This window comes from Xiphophorus maculatus, chromosome 23, assembly GCF_002775205.1.
Source record: "Xiphophorus maculatus strain JP 163 A chromosome 23, X_maculatus-5.0-male, whole genome shotgun sequence".
NCBI classification, from domain to species: Eukaryota; Metazoa; Chordata; class Actinopteri; order Cyprinodontiformes; family Poeciliidae; genus Xiphophorus; species Xiphophorus maculatus.
The window spans coordinates 23752259-23776073 of record NC_036465.1 but is presented as its reverse complement, the minus strand read 5'-3'; the positions used below and the strand labels follow the sequence as shown (position 1 = coordinate 23776073).

Genomic DNA, 23815 nt, shown 5'->3' with positions numbered 1-23815 from the left:
TAACAGCTATGTATGCAATTTGTGTCAAAATACTAATGAAACTAATGCTAATATTAATACTAATTAGTATTAGTATTAATGATACTAATACTAATGATGCCAAATTTCTATTACCCTTATATTTAAATCTACAGAGGCAAAAGCAAGAAAGTGAGCTTCTACTGATTTACACAAATGAGTCACTCATCTCAGCTTTTTCCTCCCGTGGTGTTTGCATCGTCATCCACAGGATGCTGTGGATGTGGGTCTGTTTAATCTTTCATCAAGTCAAATGATCAGGAGTCACAGGAGTTTCTTCTTCCTGACGTTCCTTCGGTCATCGTCCTCGTTTTTGATTGGACGCTGTGACCACGGGCCGTGTCAACCGCCAATCATGTGATTTTTCTATCAGAGCTTTTTTTCTTTCTATTATTGTTAGGCACGCCCTTCTAAATGACGTCACGTCCAGCCACGGCTGTACGCACTGGGCTTCAGGAGGGGGGGGGTCACTCATTGCGGTAAAAATAGTAAAGAAAACAGCACGGGAGAGTGAGTTTGCTGCTAAGCTAACACCACTGCGTTCATAGAAATATCGGAGCCGTTTTGTTTCAAGGTAAGCGGTTCACTGTTTCCGTTAGCTTCAATATTTATGTGTTTAGGAGCCTTTTGAATTTGAACCTCTGGGCAGGGTTATGGCCTGGATGCGCCGTGTTACGCATGTCTAATATTGACAGGCTAGCTTAATATTTGATACGGGGCTTAAATATGATTATTAGCTAGAAATACAAACAAAGCTAACATGGAGACATTATATAAGCGCGTTTTTAGCAATTTTCAGTCAAATTAGTGTTGCTAAGCAGCTAAACAGAACAATATCATATGTCTTGGTTTCGTTTATCTTAAATGTTTTATTAGTAGATTACTTATAGTGAGTGAGCAAATGGTGAAATGTGCTCACCCACTTGTGTGAAAAAATATCTGTGGTGATGCCTCCTAATGAGCTCCAAAGGGGTGTCTTGAAATACAGCTTACCTTGTGCCTTCATGTCCCTGGAGACTGGGAAAAGAAAACATGGGCTGCTAAGTTACAGTAGCTGCTCTATTTCATGGGAAGCTCTGGCTTTGTTGTAAAAGGAAACTGCCTCAGCTTTTACCTGGGTACCATGGACCTGGGTTTACCAGTTTCAGTGATGACAGTATCGGCTATATTTAACTGGAGCTGACTGGGCCTATTCCAGACGGCTTCATAGATCCCCCAGATGAACTTTCCTCCCTGTGTGTATGTGTCTTTTTGTGATCTTATCACCAAGATCCTGTTGTGAAAACATGGTGTGAGGTAACCTACACACACCTGCTGTTCGGAGTGGAAAGACATAAAACAGGTGACACCCATGCAAATGAAGACGAGACCAGTCACGTAGATTAGATACGCAAACGAAAAGCAGTACTTTGTTTTAGTCAAGAGTACTGAATGAATTCAACCTTTTTTTATTTTATATTTTTACTAAATTTACTTACTTATTTTATTTGACCTTTTTGTAACCAGGAAAGTCCCACTGAGATTAAAAACTCCTTAATATTTCTTAAGAGAGTGCTGGCCAAGAGGCAGCAAAGGTTATAAATCAATTGCAAATAGTTACACAATTAAAACGTCATACAAATAATTATTAAACATAGTCACAAATTAAAGAAGCCATATCTAGTGCTCTCAGTCTGGACTTAAATGGGCTCAGTAAAATAAGTTCAGTTAATTTCTAGTCCATTTGCAACATATATTCTTGACTTGAACCATTTTTATGTAAGACACAAAACAGTGGGCCAAGAGACAAACTTTAGTGTTGGCACAGATCCTCATTGGTTTCAGATATTAGGTCTTTCTTTTGAATGAAGCTCCACCTCAGTGTTTAGCCTGTAATCTAACACCAGAAGATAACCAGTGTTTTTGTTTTTCTTTTGTTTTCAGCATTTGACTTGTTGGCATAGCGAAAGCAGGAATTTTGTGTAATGCTGTCACTCTGGTGTGAAAAATAAATAATCAGAGAATTTCTTTGGATACAGTTTGAGGTTTTTTCCAGCAACACTTTGGTGCTGAAATGTTGAAACTGTACTTGTGCTTGTTATTAGGATCAAGGAGCACCAGTATGGAGTAAGATAACTGTCAAAAAGATGTATGCGTCTGAATCTAACATTCATATTTATATTAGTATTTCAATGAAAGCAGACAATGTCGATCAAGATGAGACTTTTATTGATTTTATTAATTGCGTCTTGTAGTGTATAAATCTGTCCATCACTAATCGTTATTGGTCATGCGCGTTTGACTTTTAGTTTAGCTTTTTAAGAAGCTGACAAGAAATCGATTCATGCATCTATGAAAAACCTTATTTATCATATATGATGCTATAATATGTATACTTATACATTCTTCTGTAAACAAGCGAATGTGTCGCGGCAGTAGAGACATGAGCAGTAGAGACGTGAGCTGGGACACTGGTGGAAGACAGCGACTTCATTCCTCCCTGTAAAAAGTTACAATTATTTATTTAACTATCACTGTTAGACTTTCAACAATTTTTTGATGTTGGAAGTTGTTACTCCTGAGAAACGACTAAAATGCAACTATTTTTTGCATCAATGTTGGGGAAAGAAGAGTAAGAAATGTCCAGTAAGAAAACTGTATTTCATGCAACACATTCAGATGCTGCATAGCTTTTTCAGGCTGACAAAGAGAGCGAGATTTTCAGCACATAATAATAGAAAGGCTAAATGTATCGCAGAGTAGTTTCATATAAAAAGAGTGCCATTTGAGTTTTCAACTTAAATGACTGAAAGCCTTTGTCTGTGTGATTTGGGAATGATTGAGTTTAGGAAATCTCGGAGCCAGCGCTTTGTTTCTTGGGAATACAGACATGGGCTGTTGCTCTAGTAATGTCAGGAGCGCTACGATGTGTTTATTTTTAATATAAAATGCTAACACCAGTTTTGAGTTGTTTTGTAAAAACCTTGTACATTATTCTCACAGAAAGATTTGAAAAGCTCTTGGCTTCTAATGTATATATATATATATATATATATATATATATATATATATATATATATATATATATATATATATATATATATATATACTGAATGCTCATAGACAGAAAGCCTAGAGAGAATATTTTGTATGCTCTTCTTACATCTTTTTATATCAGCTTTATAGAGAAATATGAATTGACTATAATCAGAGATTGGTAGTCAACTCCAAATTTCTGGTTGTGTATCTCCAATCAATGTCAAAATGACAATTTATAAACGCTCTAAGCATTATTAGTGCAACAGTGATGATTTACATATTTTGGTATCAATAAAAGACGTTTAATCGTTTTTAAAATATTTGTTTTTGTGTCTTTTACTTCTTATAAACACCATACCTACTCCAAACATTGATTATAAAGCGCCACCCTGTTTTCCATTACATCACTTTATGTTTCACAGACGTACCGTGTTTAAGAGATAAGCATGTATTGTACCAATCATCTTGGGATATTTCCCAACAGCCACAATAAAACTAGTAGCTGATAATACGTAAGAAGTAATTAGAAATTGTATTTTGAGCTAAATATTAGCAATGTTAATTTTTCCAAAGCAGAAAACAAATACACACACACACACACACAAGTAAGGGTTTTCTTTCACTATCTTTATTTATGTAACTCCTGACACAGAAAGTAGGTGGTTAAGATAACCAGGAGGTGTTTACAGTGTACATACAATGTGACGAAGAAATCCCAGGAGGAGAGGCAGAGATTCTGATTTCCATCTACCCCCATTTCTTCCATTGTTATTATTGTTGTACATAAATGTGGCGACGGACATCATGGTGGCTTGTGATGGTCCTCGGATCTATTTCATCACAAGCCATTAGCGGTTAGCCATAAAAATCTACTTGCTTTCAACCTTTGTTCCACTCGAACAAAGGTTTTTCATTCACGTGGAACGAAAAACCTTCAGGTGTTTGTTGGACTCGCCAAGTAAAGCTTAAACATTAAAAACCTTTACCTGGAATTGTGTTTATGAGTTTTCTCCCTCATTTGCACAACGTTTCACACAGCCCTCGTAATGCGAAATGTGTGATCTAGTTGGACTTCTCACATTTGTGTGTGAACGAAGAGGGAAAATGAGGTGTGAAAGTGCAACCGGTGAAGGCCGTCTATTTTCACATTCTTTTTTTTAGTCCCTCCTGTTCTATATGGTTCATTTCAGCAGCCTCATTTTCTATGCTGAAGTCTTTGTGAAACGTAAACTAATGGTACTTATCTCTGGTGGAGTTGTGATTGACCACTGAGCTGTGAGACGCCTTCTGCAGTCGTGAAAACAATCTGCAGGGGTTTTCTCTGCTGCATGTGGCTGAGTTTTCATTCTGTGCAGGAGGAAACTGGTCAGAGAAAAGGTAGTCGGTGATCATAATGTGTACTTTTTTCTGTGCTGGGAAACGGTTTCATCACTTTTGTCCCTTCCTGAGAATGGTAAGATGTCTTATCTGGGCTCAGGAGAATTCATTACCTAATGTGTCTCTGGAGGTTTCCTAACAATCCTACAGGAAGAAAGGGCAACGGAGACAGCTGATACTCGTGTTTGCTTTACTCCCATTGTTTACAGCAGAATGTACAGTAGGTCTAGGTAGGAATCATGTCTCTCAAGTCTTGCATAAGAATGCTTGAAGTTCTAACAGATTTTTTAAACAATGTTTTAATATATCACAAGTGTAGTTGCAAAAAATAATATCTAGTAGTTTTGTGATGTATATTATCGCTGACTATTTGGTTCCATACAACAATAAGTTGTATTTTATTGGGATTTGATGCGACAGGTGTCTAGGAAAATTAAACTTTGGCGTATTTACTGGGAAGATTGAACTGATAATGAAGGTTTCTGAGCAAGTGTTTTTCTTATGGAACTGATAACGGAAGTTTCAGAGGAGATCTCTGGACCTTATCAAAACCGAAACTCTGTTGAACTGAGTTTGATTTAGGGGTAGAAGTACCAATTAACCGGAGTGGGAGAAACAAAGAGAAACTCCCTACAAGGGAGAGATGGGCACCAGGCATCGTGTACATGGAAGGAGCATTGTAAGTTTCACTTATTCTTCCGTCTTCTTCCTCTGTCTTCTCTAACTCTCTCTCCTGCCTGATCTGATTTTTCAAAATAAATATCTAAAGACAAATGCACATTTCTCTGATTGACTCAGTGTTTCACTAATTATCAAAAGAATTTTCCTAAACACAGACCAACACTAAGTTGTGTTTACTTGTGAAGTGGAAGAAAATCAATTCTGAGCAGGCAGAGACTGAAATGTTGGCCCATTCTTCTTTGCCAAATAGCTCAATCACAGTCTGATTGGCTGGATATTTACTGGGTGGGTACAACAAAATGTGAAGTCTTGCCACAGATTTGTAATTGGATTTGGGTCTTGACTTTGACTGGGCTCTTTTAACCTAGCACCAGACTGCTCTTTGTTGTGCGTTTAGGGTCATTGTGCTGCTGGAATGTGAACCCCAGTCTTATGCAGATTCTGCACCAGTCCGCATGCCACTGGGGACCAGGCCCGCCCATTCACGTATCCTGGTCCTGCCGAGTCAGACTACACCGAGGAGCGGTTATGTCTGAGCCGTCTTTAAATGCAACGTGAGCATTCACATGCTAACGTCTGTTTTACACCTGTGGCCCAGCGAGAGGAGGTGATGCAAAGAAGGATTTTACATAAAATCAAGAAAATTGTAGGCAACCTTTAGCATCCTCTTCAAGAGACAGAGTCTTTAGTGAGAGGCTTCTTCAAATTGGCTGTAATACAGACTGCTACAGGAGATCTTTCCTCCCCATCTCAACATCTACAATCACTCTGAAGAAGTTTGAATTAACGTGTTGCAACATTGAATTTGTCCTTCAGATCAATAATCTTTTTGAATTGAATTAAGTTGTGCTGTTGAATTCAAATAATGTTAGCTAAATGATTACCAGTTAATCCATGCCGTTATGTCATGCTAATCTTCGTGACAAGCTTATTAATTTTCTTATCTATGTTACATCCCTTGCTGGTAATTTACTGCCAGGAATAAACACAATCCTGTTTCCTTCCTGTGTAGAACTATGTGGAAAAAGAAGTTACTTTTTTTTGTTACAATAGAGCAAAGTAAGGGAGGCGACATCAGAGCAGAGGCCAGCAGCAGGGACAATGACTCAGGGTGTTCTCGGGTGAGGAGGAATTAAAACCTGCCGAGAAAAAGAAAACGCCTGTTGGAGGAAAAACCAGCGAGGTAACAAGGATAGGGTTTTTACAGACATTTCAGGATTGCTCTCATTCACACCCCAACATATGTTTTGCACCTCGCATAAGCATCATACTGTTCCTGTTCAGGCTCTGCCATTAGTTTAAATGGGTGAGCTGGCCCTTTAAGAATACTAGGAAATAACTGTTCAGCCACTGTGTTGCAGAGATGGCATAGTATGCTGCAAGAGACTGAGACAGCAAGATGTTGTGTTCTGTATCTGTGGTCAGATTAAGAAGTATTCCTTTAAGTACTAACTAAATTCATAACTGGATAACAGATTGAATTTAAAGTGGAATTATTTACAGTATTTTGCAATGGACATTTATTTTATAATGATGTAGTAGGATACGTACAGGTTTCATATTGAGGGAGAGTTATTGCATTCCTGTTTGTATGCCGAGTTGTTTATTTCAGTTTCAAACCTGCCATATTAAAAAACAAGTCCAATCCATTCAGGCGTTTCTGACTTTTAGCATGGGGTGTTTAACCGACCGGATAGTACGAAAGGTTTCCTGAAGCCAGTACTGTACAGTTTCCTTTGCAGTTTATTTCTCACAACATCGTCTGATTTAGCATTTAAAGAAATGGACGTCAGAGGTCAGAAACATTAGATTAGTAGATTTCTGCTATCAGTGAGCTAAAGTTTATTCTAATATGAGCGTAATTACTCAGCATTTTCTGGCGACACATGTACATGTCACTGTTTACGTAATTGTTCTTATATTATTAAACTATGTTATTTTACTTGAAAGGTTGCATAAATGTTTATTTATGTATTTTATTAAATAAAAAGCCTGTTTACTATGTGACCCCACAGTCAGCCACAGCAACCCCTGCGAAATCCCTCTGGAACCGGACCTAGTCTTTAGTTTTCTGCAGTTTCCAACTCTAACTAACTTCCACATTGTGGACAGAGAAAAGCCTCAAGTCAGCCTGTTGCCGCCACTACTGTGTTTCTTAATGGGGATGGTGTGTTACCTGTTTTCTGAGTACCGTAAACGTTGAACTGGACTTCTAGTGGTTTTCTTCTTTCGACAAATTTGTAGGATACTGGGGCAGCAGTAACAGCATCACTTTTCAAACATTTACTTACAAAACATGAGTTTTGCATCATTTTCCTTCCACTTTATAGGTCGAGCATGTGTCAGCCTATCACATAGAATCCCAAAGAGACACCAAATTTTGTGGTTGTAATGTGTACTACATGTGGTCTAAAAAGTTTGTTTGTCTTATTTTTAAAAAGTGACTCTTCAGCCCAGAGATGAATTTCGAGCAGCCGCCTCCGTACCCAGGCAGTGGACCTTCTGCTCCAGGCTACCCAGGGCAGGGCCCACCTCCTCAGGGCTACCCACCCCAGGGTTATCCTCCACAGGGATACCCAGTAAACATGGACCAGCCCAACCCAGCCTACCCTAACTACCCCGCTGGTCCTGGAGGTCCCTATCCTGGCCCAGGACAGCCCCCATTCCAGGGATATCCAGGCCAGCCACAGTATGCCTGGCAGGGTGGACCCCCTCCTGCACCCATGTATGGGGAAGCCCCAAAAAACACAGGTGAGTGGTGTGCAACAACTGCTATAGTGTATATGGGATGTATTGTACTGTAATAGTCTACAGAAGGTATTTGATACCATTGATGATATAGGAAGCACGATGCTGAGTGGACTAACATGTTAAAGGCTCTGTGATCGCTTAGATGACTGTTTTAGAGACAGTAAAGTGGACACAAACAAAATGTATAAATCATATTAATAATGTAGGCTATTAAATATTACCAGCCCTTCATTTTTCCTGCATGATTTTACTTAAATTGCATTCCTGCAGTACGTTTCAGCCAGGAACATTAGCGTTTTGTCTCTAGTGTGATTAAAGGGCATGTTTGGCCCTTTTTCCACATTTGTTGCACCTTCTTGGGCAAATGGGACATTTTCATTAGGCTGCCGCTGTTTCCCTTTAGTTATCCACAGAACAGGCTGCGCAGCACCACATTAATGAGCGCTGGTGCTGCGGAGCCCTCCGAGTCACAACAGCGTTATTAGTTCGAATGGAGTGTTGCACATGCCATGTCTCATTTTACATATGCTCACCAATATGGCCCTGCGACTGCACCTGTTGCTACTGCAGAGACGTATTAATGGCAGAACGGCAGCAACGTCCTCTAGCTCACCTTTTCTAGTTTTTATGTACGCAGAGAGACAGAAGGCCTAACCTGGAGCCTTTTAAAGAGGGTTCTTATGTCAAATGACTATATGACACATGATGACATGTAGCTGGACAAGACACATTTTTTCCATTTTCTTCTAACAGCCAAAGTGTTAGATGTATTTAAGCCTCGTCAGTGATTTTTATTTTTCAGATCATAAATTTTGACAAAGAAAACAATCCTTGATTGAAACGTTGCGATTGTGATCAAGAACATGAACGATTAGAACTAGGATGTTTCAACTCGTCTGCAGAACACAGAAAAGATAACTTGTTTTTATTACCCATCATACAGTGTGGGGTTGGACTTAATTGAAGATGCTAAATAAAACTTTAAAAAGCTACTCGTACCATTTTTCAGAAAATGGCTCAAACCGTTTCCTGGAGCATTTCATCAATCTTCTGGAGCAAATGCAGTTAATTTGTTGTACTTTACTTTCTTTCTTAAGTTACATCCTTAGTTATTCGAGTCACCCATTACAGCTTTTTGTAGTATGTTGTGTTTCTAAACTCGTAACTTTGAAACAAGGGGCTATCAATAATCGGCCTGCTGATGTGGAACCGATCATATCTACTTCCACAAAGGTCTGAAAATAATTGATAAATTAATAAGTTGACAATTATCACCTCACTGTTGCCAACGTAGTGTCTAAACAGTGTCTAAAAAAAAAAAATTGGTTCAAATTGAAATTGGTGGGTCAAAAGTAAAATTAGAAAACTAGGGTGCACCCCTATCTGAAACAAGTACGTATTAAATGATAAAGCCAATAAAATAGATTAACTTCTGTATCTGAGCATAAAAATCAGGTCAACAATTCAGATTTAATGTTTTTTTTAAATTATATCTTTACTCTCTGCTAAAGCGTTTAAAAGCTCCTTAAGAATCAGTTTGTTGGTGGATTTTCTCTAATCCACACATGATCAAACAGGCCCAGATATATACCATATTTTCCAGACTACAAGTTGCACAAGTCCAAAAAATTGTCATGAAAAGTTAAAAGACAAATAAGTCACACCTGTCGTATGACCAGCCAATCTGGAAATTTAAAACGTGCGGCTTAAAGTCTGGAAAATACGGTACACAAATCCCCACTATTGTCATTCAGGTCAAACTCACCTTGATTGTGTGATTTTTGTAGCCATCAGCAGACTTCTGACATCATTCTGACTGGACATGGATCGCTTTTCATGGCAGACGGTTTTAGGTTTTTCTCAGCCGGTGTGTTTAATTGCTTACACCTGGCTTTTAGACATAGTCCGCTGAATTTTAATAGGTTTGATGTCAGAGCTTTGGGAACGCCATTTCAGGAGCTCATTATTAACTTCAGCTTAATGTTGAACTCTATTTATTCCTACAGTCTCACTTCATTAAATTTAATCTGTCGCAGAAGGGTAAAGCATTGTTAAACAATGGAACAAATTGTTTCATTTAGCTGTTTGGAGCTCCAATACTTTTAAATTTTTTTTTTATAAATGCAAAACAGAAAAATAAAAATCTCAAAGGTACATTTAATTATACAGTTTATGGATCGTCTTTGAATAACTGTTTCAGCTCCACCAAAACGTTTAAACTGCTCACAGAGTTCAGGTAGTCGGGGATCCTCCGTGTGTAGTCATGCTTGAGTTTAGAATCAAGGTAAGTTAATTCATCGGTAGTTCCCCAGTGTTAGAACAATATGTGCAACATAAAGTTCACCGTAAAATATCCCAAAGAGAACAGAGAGCATAATTAGCAGTGAGACGTTTTATAAAAGGGAGTGGGGGTGTAACTGCGTATGCAATTAAGTCAAAATAAGCATTCTCTGGTTGATCAGGATTCTCGGTGTGAGATATTTAGTTCAAGACAGGAGTTGTTAAATATTGGCCTGGCACTAATCAGATCGTTGCGTCGTTATCAGAGCCGCTTTCTGTTTACGGTCTGACCTGAGGTGGATCAGGCTGTTAAAGGCTGGATGACTGTTTGGCTCTACATAAATGATTAATCGCACAAACAAGGACAGGGAGATGCATTTATTCAGCACCTGTGTTGGATTTTTTTTAGTTCCCTGTTGGGAACATCTGTTAACTTCATACATGTCTAATAGTCTCCTCTAATGTTTCTGATTAAAAACTGTTGACTAGATGAGACGGAAAGCCTCTGCTGTACATGTGGAGTAAAGGAAAGTTTTACTGTTTTATGCTGAAAACTCATTATATGCGGCCAGAGATACAAAGAGTACTCTGCTCCTGCTGGATTGTGGATCTCAGCTGCTATGGTATTGCCATGGAGATGTGCCTCCTTTGAGGAATGTAATTAGAGGAAATCATATCGGCCCTGGTTACCCTTGAACTCGCTGCCCGAGTCCTGACAGAGTAATTCTTGGAAATATCTCTGGTTTTCTGCTATTTTTTGGGAGGAATGGGGAAATAAAAATAAATCACCAATTGCATTCTCGATTTCCTTTGCCCTTCCTTATCGTCTCTAACCTTCCGCGTATCTTTCCCTCCCAGTGTATGTGGTGGAGGACAGGAGAAGGGAAAACACAGCGGACACCTGTCTGACTGCCTGCTGGACGGCGCTGTGCTGCTGCTGCCTCTGGGACATGCTGACATAACGTCCTCCTTCATTTGCTCAGCCTTATTAGTCTCCTGTAAGCCGAAAAACCCCATCAACCTTTCCTCCTTTCTTCTTCTTCTGCCTTAAAACCTGGCTCCGTCTCACCTCTTCCCCCTCACCTCATCGTCTCTAATATTTCTCAATAAACAACAGCTCCAGTCTCATAGGGAAGTCTTTCTGCTTGGGCTCTGCTCGACTTGTCCAGAACTTGCCTTGTAGCGGTCTGTAACGGAGCTTCTTAACACCAACATTGTATCTGAGGCTCTTGTTTTTTTAAAAAACTACACACAACCTTCACACACATTGAGAAAGATGCACATTGTACGTGCTTGTTCCTTCAGTATACACGGATCTCAGGCGTATCTAGTGTGATGCTCTTTGGCACTTTACAATGATTACCTCTGCAAGAAAGAAATCCTGCCTGCCTGCCTGTTGAACCCTGACCCCTTCCCCTTCGTCACTACTCCTCAGCTACCTTAGCAAACAAAGGACTACTCTCCCATCAAGGCGCTCTGTTCCCAAATTTCACCCAGACCCTGGCTGCTAATGAGCTACGGGGGGATTGATGTTTAGAAGCTTGAAATGTATCAGTTTTATTTTAACTTTCTTTTTTTTTTTTTGGCTTTTGTGAAAGTAAGTGAAATGCATTTTTAAACACAAAGGTAACTTTTCGTTGGATGCCTGTTAACTTTTTAATGGCTGCAATGTAATGTTGTGCTTTTATTATTATGAAAAAATATTCTAATATTTGTCATTTGGACCTTGGAAATATATCTGGAAATATCGTTAAAAAAAACCCAAAACAACTGTACTTGCTCAACAGAAGAAACTATTAGTCTGTGGATGCCTTTTTTTTTGCTTTGGATGAGATTATTTCATTAAAATAATTTATTGCTATAATTAAAGACTTTGTCGTTTCCAATTATTGGGTGGATTGCAGCATATCTATGGATGTAAGTGGAGTGTGCAAGAAGCAAGCTGGGCAGAGACTATAGATCAATACCAGCTGTAGAAACCTGGAAATGTTGAGCTTATGTTCGGCGTGCACTTCCTGGTCACACTTAATACGTCTGGTGAAAAAAAATTCAAAAGCATTAAGAATAAATTATTTTACTGTAGATGCATAGGTATCTAGAAAAATCAAATCTCTAATTTGAGGGTTCAGGTTTGGACTGATAAATTGCAATAGAAAGAGGTTCATTTTTAGTCGGGTGAACCATTCCTGTGTAGAGTTGGCCAGTCATGATAACTCATTTTCTTTAGGGTTAGCTCAAAGGCCTTTTGCAGCACTTTAATTTTGTTTGGCCCCTGACCACAATTCATTAATGCAGGAAATCTGGCCTGCAGCTACAACCGTTTGATTCAGCTGCACCTTTTTTTGATTTTTAGGATGAAATTTGCACTGAATTTTTTTTCTTTAAAATATATCTTTTTAAAACGTTACACTAAGTATCTTATCTTCCAAAAGTCCCTGTCGCTTATTGATAACCAGTTTTGCTGTCAATAAAAGGTGTGTGTGTTTTTGTCACGTCTCTGGGTAACTGAAGCTTGACACAATAGATTAACAGAGTGTAAAACTCATCATCATGCTGTGGAGATTCTTCAGCAAGGATAGGAAAGCTGGTCAAAGTTGATGCGAAGATGGATGGAGCTAAATTAAGGGACCATCCTGACAAAAAAAAATACAGACTGCAAGAGTGTGTGCCGACTTTAAACATCCTCAGAATTATATTGGAAAAGTTTAGAACAAAGCAGACTGGGTAGTCCCTAGATATATTGAGTAACTTTTTTTGGGGAAAAAATTTACTTTTATGTGTGCGCAAATAACATTGCTTCTCTTGCTAGACTAAACTTTACTGAGTCAACGTTTTATCTAAAAATGCCAGATACAGACACACGTTTACGGTTTATGTTTAAGTGAGACTTCTTGTCTGTACGCCAGCTTCATTGTATTAATGTTATTTTCTTTCTGCTGAACCTGTTGGAGAACAAGTCAGGATACAGTAAACAGTATATGTTGTGACTAGAAGCATTTCTCCTGGCTTTAGCATATATATGCTACCCACTAGAAGCATTTATTTGATACGTTTTGTTTTGGAAAAGTGTTTCTTCCTAAATTTACTTTATAATTTTATAAATTTAAATTTTTTTTTAGTCTCTAAGATATCAGACTTTGCACCTAATCCATAATTTTAAAATTTCACATTAGAGGTTATGATCAGTTACTCATTACTTTAGTACTTTTTAAAACTCATACTTAAGTCATTTCTTGGACTTTTTAGCAACTTGTAACTTTCACTTGAGTAAAAATATGTTCGAGTAGAGCTGCTCTTGAGTATAAATCTTTTGTACTCTACCCACCTCTGTTGGTAGTAGTGTGGCATTGCAGCAAGAAGGTCCTGTGTTCAAATCCCAACTTGAACGGCCCAGTCAAAGACCACACATAAGCACACCTGTAAATCTGTAGCAAGACTCAAAGCTGATTTTCACCAACACTCTCCCTCCAATCTGACTAAGCTTGAGCTGCTGTCCATGAATGTAGAAATGGATTAACATTTAAATTGCAACACACATTGTTGGAGACATATCCCGAAAAACAAGTAGCTGCAGCAAAAGGAGGCTATATAATTGACACATGTACCCCAGATTGTTCACGTTTATTTGTAAAGACTGCTGAAACCAGTTTTCTTTCCACTTATGCACCAAATGTGTGTTGTTCCATCCACATAGTTCCTGAGAACAGAAGTTGGGGGCTACTGTTTGCTAGAACACGTTCTCCTTGTTTTAAAGGGGCAGTGCTATGCTTTTTGAGCTTTACATCATATTATAATGTTATTCCGTCATCAAAAACATACCTGGAGTGTTGCCTTGAATCTCTCATGAATGTTTCAGAAATTTTTAATCTCCTATGGTAGCCATTCAGCTCACCCTCGGAGGTGCAGCTTCCGCCTCTGTGAGGCCAGCAGCCATTAGCTGCTTACAGGAATTAGCCAGCAGCTAATGGCTAACACCTTAGCCATTAGCTAAGCTCACTACTTGCATTATAGGAGCTACGGTACTTCTCAGGGAAACGCTGGTAAAAAAACGTTGTGATGACTTCCTGGAGGCGGAGTTTCAGAAAGAGCAGGACCTTCTTAAAGAGACAGAGGCCCAATTTCGTTATAAAATCAAATTTCTTTTAAGTGATATTTGATATTTAGCATTTTATAACTGAAGGTAACACAGTTACTTGATTGTGGTATAAAATGCCACAATGTGCAGGGAAAACACATAACACTGTCTCCTTTTAAGGAAAACCGACTCAAAAATCTTTCGTTTCGTTGACTATGATGCATAATTAACAAAGACAGAAAACCCTGGCTTGCGAGCGCATCTCCGGCGTTTCAAAGATTGCTTTTGGAAAGCAACTAATGAGAGTGGACTGCTGGTGCCTGAATGACGATGGTGCTCCGTCCTCGGACACAAGAGATGAGATGAAAGCTCAGTTGAAGTAAACAATTATGTTTTATTGATAAGGTTCTCAGAAGAGTCTCGTTTCAGTGAATGTATAAGATTCATCCTCTGATAATACTGATTTGGTACATTATGACATCCAGCACGAGTCTCCTCACAGTGAGAGGGATCCATTACTGCTACTGCTGTTGGGATCTAGGACAGAAAGAATCTGCTTCCAAACAACAAACAAACAAACAGTAAATAAAAAGAATAAGAAAAACAAACTTTGGACCGATATCGTAGATAATGGAGTATCAGAGTGCCACAAAACTCTAGAGTAGTAAGAGCAGCTAAAGGTTTCGCACATTACAAGCCACTTCCTCTTAGAAATATAAAACTTGATATTCTGAACAATATTCTACTGTGCTGCATAAAGGTAAGTCTATACACTGTACATCGAAATATACTTCGAAAAAACAGATTTCACAGTTTTAAAGACTTTATTTAAAGTATAAACTGCTTTTTAAAACACCTCATTACATAAATTACTCTTTTTGCCAGTTGACTATTGTTTCCCTGTCAGCAAACCGAAAACAAATACAAAAAACAAAAAAAAAAACAACCCAAAAACAAAACATTTATTACATATCTTACAAAACAAAAGAAGCTCGTCCATCGATGTTCGTCTCGATAAGAACTGGTGACTCATTCATGATTGTCATTTAGTACTAAGAATAAATAAATAAAAAAAGAAACGAACCAAATAAATACTAACTCAGCATGTCTGTCGGACTTGGTGAGTGGTGTGTGTGTGTGTGTGTGTTTGATCGCGCTGTACAGAAGTGCCTTGGTGAAAATCTCACAATTCTACCGCGACTGAAACGTACAAAACTACGGCATCTACGGTATACGCAACATCCTGAAGTTTTTAAGTGTAGTCTGACACATATGTATGGGGGGCAGGGAGGGTGTGTGTGATTCTGCTCCCCACCCACCCCCCGGTTGCAAAAGAAACAACGTGGTGCTATGCCACTTTCCACAGATATAGCTGTCGTTTTTTTTTTTACTTTTTGTTGGGTTTTTTTCTTTCTCTCTCTCTCTTTTTGAGTTTAGGCTTCAGCTCATCATCAGCTTGGATGTTCATGGATGCCGTTGTCCTGTTGCTTGGCTGATCGGCGGCGGAACTGGACTGGTGGTGGACGGACAATGGGAGGCCTGAGACAGGGAGACGGCTCGCGTTGGCGTCGCTGTTTTGTGATGCATGTCGGGTGATGGCTGCGCTCTGAGGAGGCTCGGTCTCCGCTTTGGTCCCTTCGCCTTCAGTTTCTTTATTGGAGACGAGACAAGCCGCGATTCGCGGAGGCCGCCGCGGCGCGACCCCGCCCTTCCCTTCTGCCTGCGTTATCGTGGCTGTTCTCGATGTGACCCAATAAATATGGGCGAAAATATCACTATCTTTTTTAAAAAGGGGAATCTTCTTATTGGGTAAGCAACAGTTATCAGAGTTCTTCAGTGCTTTTTTTTTTTTTTTGTCAGTTGATCAAAGTTTTTTGTTTTTTTTTCCAAAAAGCAAAAAAATTGACTAAACGTTTGTTTTTGTTGTTTTTTGTTTGCCTGTGGCAGTAAAATTAACAATACGTTTTTCATTCTTTTTAAAAGTCCCTGCAGCGTTCCGTGAGTAACCCCGTTTGTTGGTTAGTTCTCCGTAGGTTTTCAGAGGAGTAAGGTTAAGGAGGCTGGGTAGGAAAAAAAAAAGGGACAAAATTCGGAGGTGTCGGGAGAGATGGGAAGAGTCAGCGGGGTTCGGGTGGGCTGTTACCTCCTGCCCATCTCGTTCTGTCTGAGAAACTGGACGTTGTTGCTGCTGTCGGCCAGTTCTGGGTATTGCTCCACCGGCAGCACGTAGTAGCCGTCGTAGCCTTGGACCCGACCCGTCGTTAGAAGCTGCTGCCTCTCCCCTTCGGTCCAGAGGCGACTGCCGCCTTTCCCGTCCCTCGTGCGCTGCTGCTCCTTGGACCAGGCCCCCGCCAGGGCCCTCTGTCGGGCCAGCTCCAGCAGTCTTACCTTCTCTTCGTCCACCACATCCACAGAGAGCCCGTAGCGAATGCTCAGCACTAGCGACGGGACGGCGAACTCCACGGTCACGCCTCTCCTCGACCGGCCGCTCACCGTCACGTTGATGCCGCTCTCCAGAGACTTCCGCCCGTTCGTGAGCCCCAGGGCCAAAAGGTCGCTGTCGGCAGACCCCACTTTCACAAAGTAGTGGCAGTCCTTCCCGTCCTGAGTGTAGTGAGTGCCCTCCAGGTACTGGGCGCCGTTGAGCACCAGAGCTATTTTGCGGCTGTCGTCGCTGGCCAGCGGCGACACGCCGGCCACAACGCGGCCCTCCTTCAGCGCCAGCATCACTCCGCGGCCGATAATGGGGGTGCTGGTGCCGAACCAGTGGCCGGGCTTGTCTTTACGTCTGCGGCGCTCTTTGTTGAGAAGGCGGCCCTCGAGGGCCATGAAGGCCTGGTTGTGGCGCTCTGCCGCCTGCTGCACGCCAGTGATGAGCTAAATGACCAAGAAACAAAAACGGTTACTGGAACCTAACATTACAACTCAGAGCAACTTCTAGACAAATGGACTTTACATCACTTTGTGATGCCAACGCCACAAAATGAAATGTATTAGATTCAACTAAAAGTAGAGCAAAATTGCGAAGGAAACAATAATCTATGGTTTTCTACAAACACCACATGTAGGGAAAGTATTTTTGATATTTGCTTTGATATTCCGAAACAAATCCAGTCCAATCAAATGTTTTCAGAGAATTTAGGCTTCTACAGAACAGTGGCTGGAAGAAAGCTAAACCATAATCAGTCAAATGAGACAACTACTGAAATTCTTGGTCAAAATTCAAATTGCTATGTGAGATAGAAAACTTGTCACTCCAATGCCTGAACGCGACGCCAACATTCCTCTGATGTCCTCTGATGGTAGATTATGGGGATGAGTACCGTGGCTGAAATATCAATATATCTCATGCAAGTGTTTACATCCGTCACCGCCATGTTTTGTTTTTAACCGATGAATCACGTTGAACAAGAATATCCACATGTGATTTTAATCACACTTCTTATTTAATGGAAACAGTGCAGTTGTAAAATCGTGTTTTTCCAACATTAGCAGAATATCGAAAAAGATTTGTACGCATTTGTGACGTAAACGCAGCTAATAAAAAGGTTTAGAACCAAAGCATAGGTTAGTCAGAGTCCAAAAACTAAATTCAATTGAATATCTTTGGTATTAATGTCAGTTAAATGTCACTATTCATCCAACCAGATTGAGCTTAAAGTTATTTTCAAAGAAGACAGCAGAATGTTCACTCTAGATGTCAGCACAAAACAAAGCGCAAAATTTTTTTAGCTGTAATTGCAGCAAAAGGTGGTTTAGAGTATAAATGCACAGCACACTTTTAAGATTTTTATTAAAAGCAAAAATACAATCATTTATCCTTTAGCTTCCACTTCATGATTTTGCATTAGTTTACAACATAAAATCTGGAATAAAACAGTCATTTCTGTGGTTGCAATCAGAAAAAATGTGAGTAGTGTTTTAAGAAACAATTTTTTTACTCAAAATTTGGTGAAAAGAAAAGTTGTATTTTACAGTTACTGTAAAAATATACATCCATTTAGTTTTTGGATGGTTGACTTTACCTGCCCATTCTCACAGTGCTGGGTGGCCTGCAGCTCATACGGCGGCTCCACAAAGTAGAGCGAGTGTCGAGGGAATCCTGGGATTATGTTGCTGAGCTGAAAGCCAAACATCACCAACCAGCTCTTCACATCTACAGCAGCAGACGAGACACAAAACACGCTCTGCTAAATGACACAGTTAAACATGATAGGAAAGGAATCATCAGTTTTATCATTTAAAAACCCCACAAAAACTCAGAGTGTCGCCTCTGTGACTCACACAGAAACCGCTGCTTATTCCTGCAGATTACTGACGTTATCAAAGCTGAAGTAAAGTTCAGTTTATGTTTAGTGAACTGAAATTAAAAGCCCCCCAGAGTTAAATATCCCAAGATGAACCTAACAGATCCGAGGCATGTCTGAACGTTACATTGCAGAGAAAAATGCCTCGTCATCCCAGAAGAGGATAACGAGGCATCGACACCCAACAACATTCTCTACCTGTGACGTAGTTTTTGACATCCAGCATGTCGCTGAGGGGGTTGTTGTTTTTGAACATGTACAGATTAAACGGCGAGAGGTCTTTTCCTATCTTGGGCCACATGCTGTAGTCGGGCGAGGTCCAGCGTCCGGCCAACACGTCGTAGTCTCGTTGGGTGAAGTGAACCAGCTTGGTCAATGGGTCGTACAGACCGCCGTGGAAACCCACCACCAGCTGGAACTCTGGGTTAGAGTCGAGGTACACCTCACCATAGGCTGTGTACTGCACCTGGGTGAAGTGAACAGGAGAAACGTTACTTATTGACGGAAATACAGTATAAGGATGAAAAAACCCCAACAGATTAAACAATGTTGAGTTGTACCTGTTTGATCATCTGCCCGTTGCTGCTGAAAACTGCCAGTGGGGTTCCTGTGTTGTCGGATGCAATGTAATATTCCTCTCCACTGCTCACCTCCATTGCAAACAAGTGGCCCTAATGAAGAGACAATTCAATGTTTAAGTCACAATGCTCCTCCAAAGATAAAATGAAATGAAATAAAATAAAATAGATGGGGCTACATTGTTCACCCTGTGTATCCCAGAGAGTCATTATCAGAATTCCCTGATACTTAGCATCCTGGAACCTCTGGTAAAGATGTGCAAAAAGCCTTAAAATGATTTCATGCTTATGTGTATTTTAACCCTACATTTAAGTAAATCCATTTAATTGGGAAAGAAATTTCATGCTTAAACAATATAGAGAACTGCAAGGTACTGTTGTGTAGCTTGCACACAACAGTTATAAGTCTGGTGAACCATTTTTCCTGTTAATTTGGTAGTTTGACCCAAAAACCTAATCTCTGTTTTCTAGATTTTAGTAAAAAAAAAAAAAAAACTAGTATTTTAAAAACTTCATCATGTCAGGCACTCTCAGGATATCAGAGTACTTAGAAGAGAAAAAGGCCCACAGCATCATAGGTCCTCTACTATACTTAACTACGGCATGAGGTGTTTTCAAAAATTCATAATTTGTTCAAGACAGTAGATTTTGTTGCTGAAAAGCTAAATCTTATTCACCGGGTTATAAAGTTTCAAGCACTAGTTTGGTAGTTGCAGACCTTTACGTTTGTGACTGAATGACAGAAGAGGCTTTTCCCCGACATACAGGTATGATCTAGTGGTTGCTATGGCGACCTTAAGAGGCCACTCTTTACTGCAGTGAAGAACTCTAAGAACTCTTAAGGTTACAGTTGTTCTAAACTTTTTAACTTTTGCTTTAGCCAATTTTAAGCAAAACAATGTTTTCTTGAAGACATTACTTAATTCATGAAGCTGTACATTTATTGGCTTTACTTGAATGCTAATGTTTTGTAGTCTTTCATATTTTAAAGACTGGCAAAGAGAAAAGAGCCTATGTCACATTTATGACCCAGGGAAACGGCAAGTTGAGGATTACAAATGAACACCTCCCAACACCTTTGATCAACCTATAAGACTAAAAAACTCCAAATTAAAAAAGGTTTTTATTGCCTTTATCTGTAGGGTTGATCAGGCCGGCAAATTACTTTGACACTTGGGATTGTTGTCACCTCCAAAGATGATGCTTATGCACCAACAGACATTCAACGTAAAGACTTTTAAGTCTTTAAGTCGCATCTTTACAATGCGTGTTAATTGTTGCACATGGTGCTGTACTGAAATACAAAGACACATACTGACATTTCAAACATACCTGCAGGTCATAGTAGAGCGATGAAATGTCAGAGCTGGAGTGGTTGAAGATATGAGTCACCCTGGTCGGATGGTTCAGGTCAGCGTAGAAGAACTGGAGGTGCTGTCCCAGGCTGTTCCGCGTGGACACCCTACGGCCAAGCCCGTCGTAGTGGTACACCACGCTCCAGCCTCCCGGTCCTCTGTTGTAGGCCCTCAGGAGCTGGCCTTTGGAATTGTAGTCGAAAACGTCCGAGCCACGCTGGCTGAGGAAACCGTCCTCGTCCAGGCGGTACTGGACGTCTCCTAGGCGGGTGATGCGGTCCCTGAGGTCGTAGCGGAGGGGAAGGATCCGGGCACTGTTGCCCGGATTCAGCAGGTGGAGGTTGCCGTTCAGGTCGTAGCTGTAGCGCCAGGTGGACCAGTCATTCACCTGTGCAAAACGGTGAATTATTCAAAAGCTTTTAGCAACATTGCAGGCATAATTTTCCCTAGAAACATAAGGGGGAAGAAACTCAATATGAGCAAACAGAAATTCACCTTGACACCGCTGAGCTGTCCATCTCCATCATAGTCATAGCGGTACTGAGTGGTGTTGGCGTAGGGCCCAATCTTTAGCTCTCTCTTCACAACCCGGCCCATGCTGTCATACTGCACCGTCATCCAGTACATGAGTGAACGAAAGATCTCGTACTGGACCTCCTTGATGCGACCGTGGGTGTCGAAATGCTTACTCAGCGTCATTACGGCTGTGGTGATGATTTGATTAATGTCATAATAGATGACCCCGAATTTCCCAAAGTGCTCCACCTGTGGGAAAGAGGGAACTAGTTAGGGAAGAGTCCGCAGAAGGACAAAAGACACATTTGGTGCCTAAAGAAAGACAAAGATGCCAAGCTGGTGATAGGCGCGCACCTTTCCAGAGATCTCATCGTATCGGTAGAGGTCAACAGGCAGCGGGGTCTCGCTGATGACAGGCTTCATGCTGGCAATGCGGAAGCTGTTGTCATGGTAGGTGTAGTCGAACCTCGCGTTCACCATGCCCTCCTCGCTGAAGCGGTAGATCTGCTTGTCGATAAGGGGGCCCATCTTGCGATAGCGGATGGTGCAAGAGAAGCCGCCGCTCTGCAGGTTGACCATCTTGAGGACCCCGGCCGTCTCGTCGTACCCGAACGTGACGACGGTGCTGTCGTACACAATCTCCGACAGCTTGGCCAGCTTGCCGTACTTGTAGAGGACGCGGCGGCCGGTGCCCATGTAGTGCGTGGCCTGCGGCCGGCCGTCCTCGCTGAAGTCGTGGATGATGGAGGCGTTGCTCTCTGGGGGGTTGTATGTGTTGCGGATGTAGCCGACAGACACGTGCGTGAACATGGTGTGGCGCGCGACGCTGGGCATGGTGACAGCTGTGACCCGACCTGAGGCGTCAAACTCAAAGACGTACTGTCTTTGGCTCTGCAGCAGCAGCACCATGGACTGGAGGAAAAGAGCAGAGCGTTGAAATACAGATTAATATAATAGCATTATCAATGGATGACTTGCCTCCTGTGAAATAGCACAGGGGGTAATTTGCACCTTGGTGACCATAAAAATGATGTATTATTTCATTCAATTCCCCAATTCAAATTACTGTCGCTATTGCCTTTCTTGGCAAAACCTAACTCCTGCGTGACTCCTTTAAAGATAAATGTTCTTACTTTATCAAGGTAACTGTAGCTCCAGATCTTCCCGTCCACAAACGACCGGGACAGGATGCGACCCTGGGAGTCAAACTCGGTCTTCTCACTCATGCTACCCCTCTGCAGACCCACAAGCTGTCCAGTGGGCGAATAGGAAACGTTGACGACTGCCAAGCTGCTGCTTGGCAGCCACATGGCCGGGCGGCCCTGAGTGTCGTACATGATGCGCAGAGTGAACTTGCGGTGATCGTCGTAAATCTTCTCAGTGCGGGTGTTGCGGTCGAAGTCGATGGAGAGAAGATTGCGTCCGTGAGCCTAAAAGAAAAGCAATCAACTCACTCCAGCAGATGTTTTTGAGGTTCAAAAACAAGCAAAGTTTTGTCCAAAAGTTTTATACCGCTTCACTATTTCACAAAAACACCTGGAATTACATCGTAATTAGTAATTGTAGCATGACAAAAAAATCTAAAAGTTTAAGGGTTGTGAATACCTGGGCACTGAGTGTTTAAATCAACCAATCATTCACTTTACAAAATTAGCAATTACCCTCAGCTTCCTCCCAAACACGGTGATCCGGCCCTTGGTCTGCTCTTTGCGCAGACGCCACTCAATGGAGTTGAGGCCGTTGTCGGTGGGCAGGGTGATGTTCCTCCGGCCGATAGTGGGGCTGACGGAACCTGCCAGGATGTGGGGCTCAGTGTGGAAGCTGATGCCCATTCCGTTGGCATACATCACTCTCAGGGTGCCGTTGTTGCACAGCTGATAGCTGTTCCTCACCTGGTCTGTAGGGAGAGATCAACAAAACAGAGTTTAGGAGCAAAGACTACATTCTGCAACCAGGGGTTCTTGGAACTCGCAGCAAACACATCTAGCATAGCAAACGGCAAATATTGATTGCGGTTAAACGTGGCCCGAAATGGAATGAGAAAAAACGACCAATATTTACGGTTAGAAAACACATCTTGATTAGATTAGAGGAAAAATCACATTTGATAAGGCGAAAGGATTTATAAATTAAACATTACAGGATCTTGTAAATGTGAAAATGGCGTTCATTGCTTAATTATTATAATTTTTTCTTAAACCACAGATGTTTAGTTTGTTTTCACACAAAGAAATGTATGGTTGTTTACAGAACCCAGGTATTGGGCCAATTCTGTTGGGACAGAAGTTGGATTGTGCTAACAAATCCGTTTGGTCAAAGAGATAAAAAAGATCCTCTCATCTTTTTATAACCTGACAGTTTGGACTCCATGATAAGATTTCATGATAAAAGCATAAAATTGTACTGTGTACTAATGTTAATGTCAGTTGGTTGTGTTAATTACTCCAATTCACACTAGAAATAACTATTTTGTTGAGTAAAGTTAACAGATTTTTACTTACCAAGTATTTATCACAAGCTACTTCTAGCTATATTAACATTTACACTTTGACCAAAGAATTGACCATAACATCAATATAAACAGGTAAAGAAGCTTTGTTTAGACCCCCACTTTATGCTTTCTTACAATTGTTTTTTTAACATTGTATATATTTTTTGTCTGTATTAATTTAAATTTGGTGCTTAGATCAAGCTAATGCTAGCTCTGATTAGCAATGACACAATTAAAATTGTTTGTAAAGTCAGTACGCGAAATACCCTTATACACTGAGTATGAATTTGGTTCAAATTCAAATGGTTACATGGTAATTTTATTTTAATGTGATACTTTAAATGTAGAATAAACCTAGAAATAAAAAT

The 23815-nt window shown here is 40.7% G+C and overlaps 2 protein-coding genes across 8 annotated transcripts in view; one reads left to right on the top strand and one right to left on the bottom strand.

Annotated features, from left to right (window-relative positions):
- The first annotated feature begins 361 nt into the window (after positions 1-361).
- LOC102222154 (cysteine-rich and transmembrane domain-containing protein 1-like) lies at positions 362-11994 on the top strand. 2 transcript variants are annotated; one of them, XM_005795430.3, is made up of 3 exons: positions 362-592; positions 7536-7845; positions 10984-11994. In XM_005795430.3, exons 2-3 carry the CDS (start codon positions 7554-7556, stop codon positions 11085-11087), a joined length of 396 nt encoding a protein of 131 aa, XP_005795487.1. In that variant the 5' UTR covers positions 362-592; positions 7536-7553; the 3' UTR covers positions 11088-11994. The 2 variants fall into 2 exon arrangements, with proteins under 2 accessions (XP_005795487.1, XP_023184607.1); XM_023328839.1 differs by lacking the exon at positions 362-592 and adding an exon at positions 3679-6277.
- A 2580-nt stretch (positions 11995-14574) lies between these two features.
- tenm2 (teneurin transmembrane protein 2) overlaps positions 14575-23815 on the bottom strand; it is a 282223-nt gene continuing 272982 nt past the window's right edge. For all 6 annotated transcript variants that reach the window (XM_023328525.1, XM_023328527.1, XM_023328526.1 and 3 more), the window contains 9 exons: positions 22618-22853; positions 22090-22386; positions 21311-21868; positions 20936-21205; positions 20418-20828; positions 19068-19178; positions 18706-18973; positions 18226-18356; positions 14575-17077 (listed from right to left, as the gene is read on the bottom strand). In XM_023328525.1, the coding sequence (XP_023184293.1) occupies positions 16340-17077; positions 18226-18356; positions 18706-18973; positions 19068-19178; positions 20418-20828; positions 20936-21205; positions 21311-21868; positions 22090-22386; positions 22618-22853 (3020 nt within the window). In that variant the 3' untranslated portion in view covers positions 14575-16339. The remainder of the gene's footprint in view (positions 17078-18225; positions 18357-18705; positions 18974-19067; positions 19179-20417; positions 20829-20935; positions 21206-21310; positions 21869-22089; positions 22387-22617; positions 22854-23815) is intronic.

Bases quoted from the DNA above. Each gene is read 5' to 3' on its own strand.
- LOC102222154 (XM_005795430.3), top strand. From the start codon at position 7,554: ATGAATTTCGAGCAGCCGCCTCCGTACCCAGGCAGTGGACCTTCTGCT. The intron at 7,846-10,983 runs GTGAGTGGTGTG...TTTCCCTCCCAG, and splicing joins GGAAGCCCCAAAAAACACAG to TGTATGTGGTGGAGGACAGG.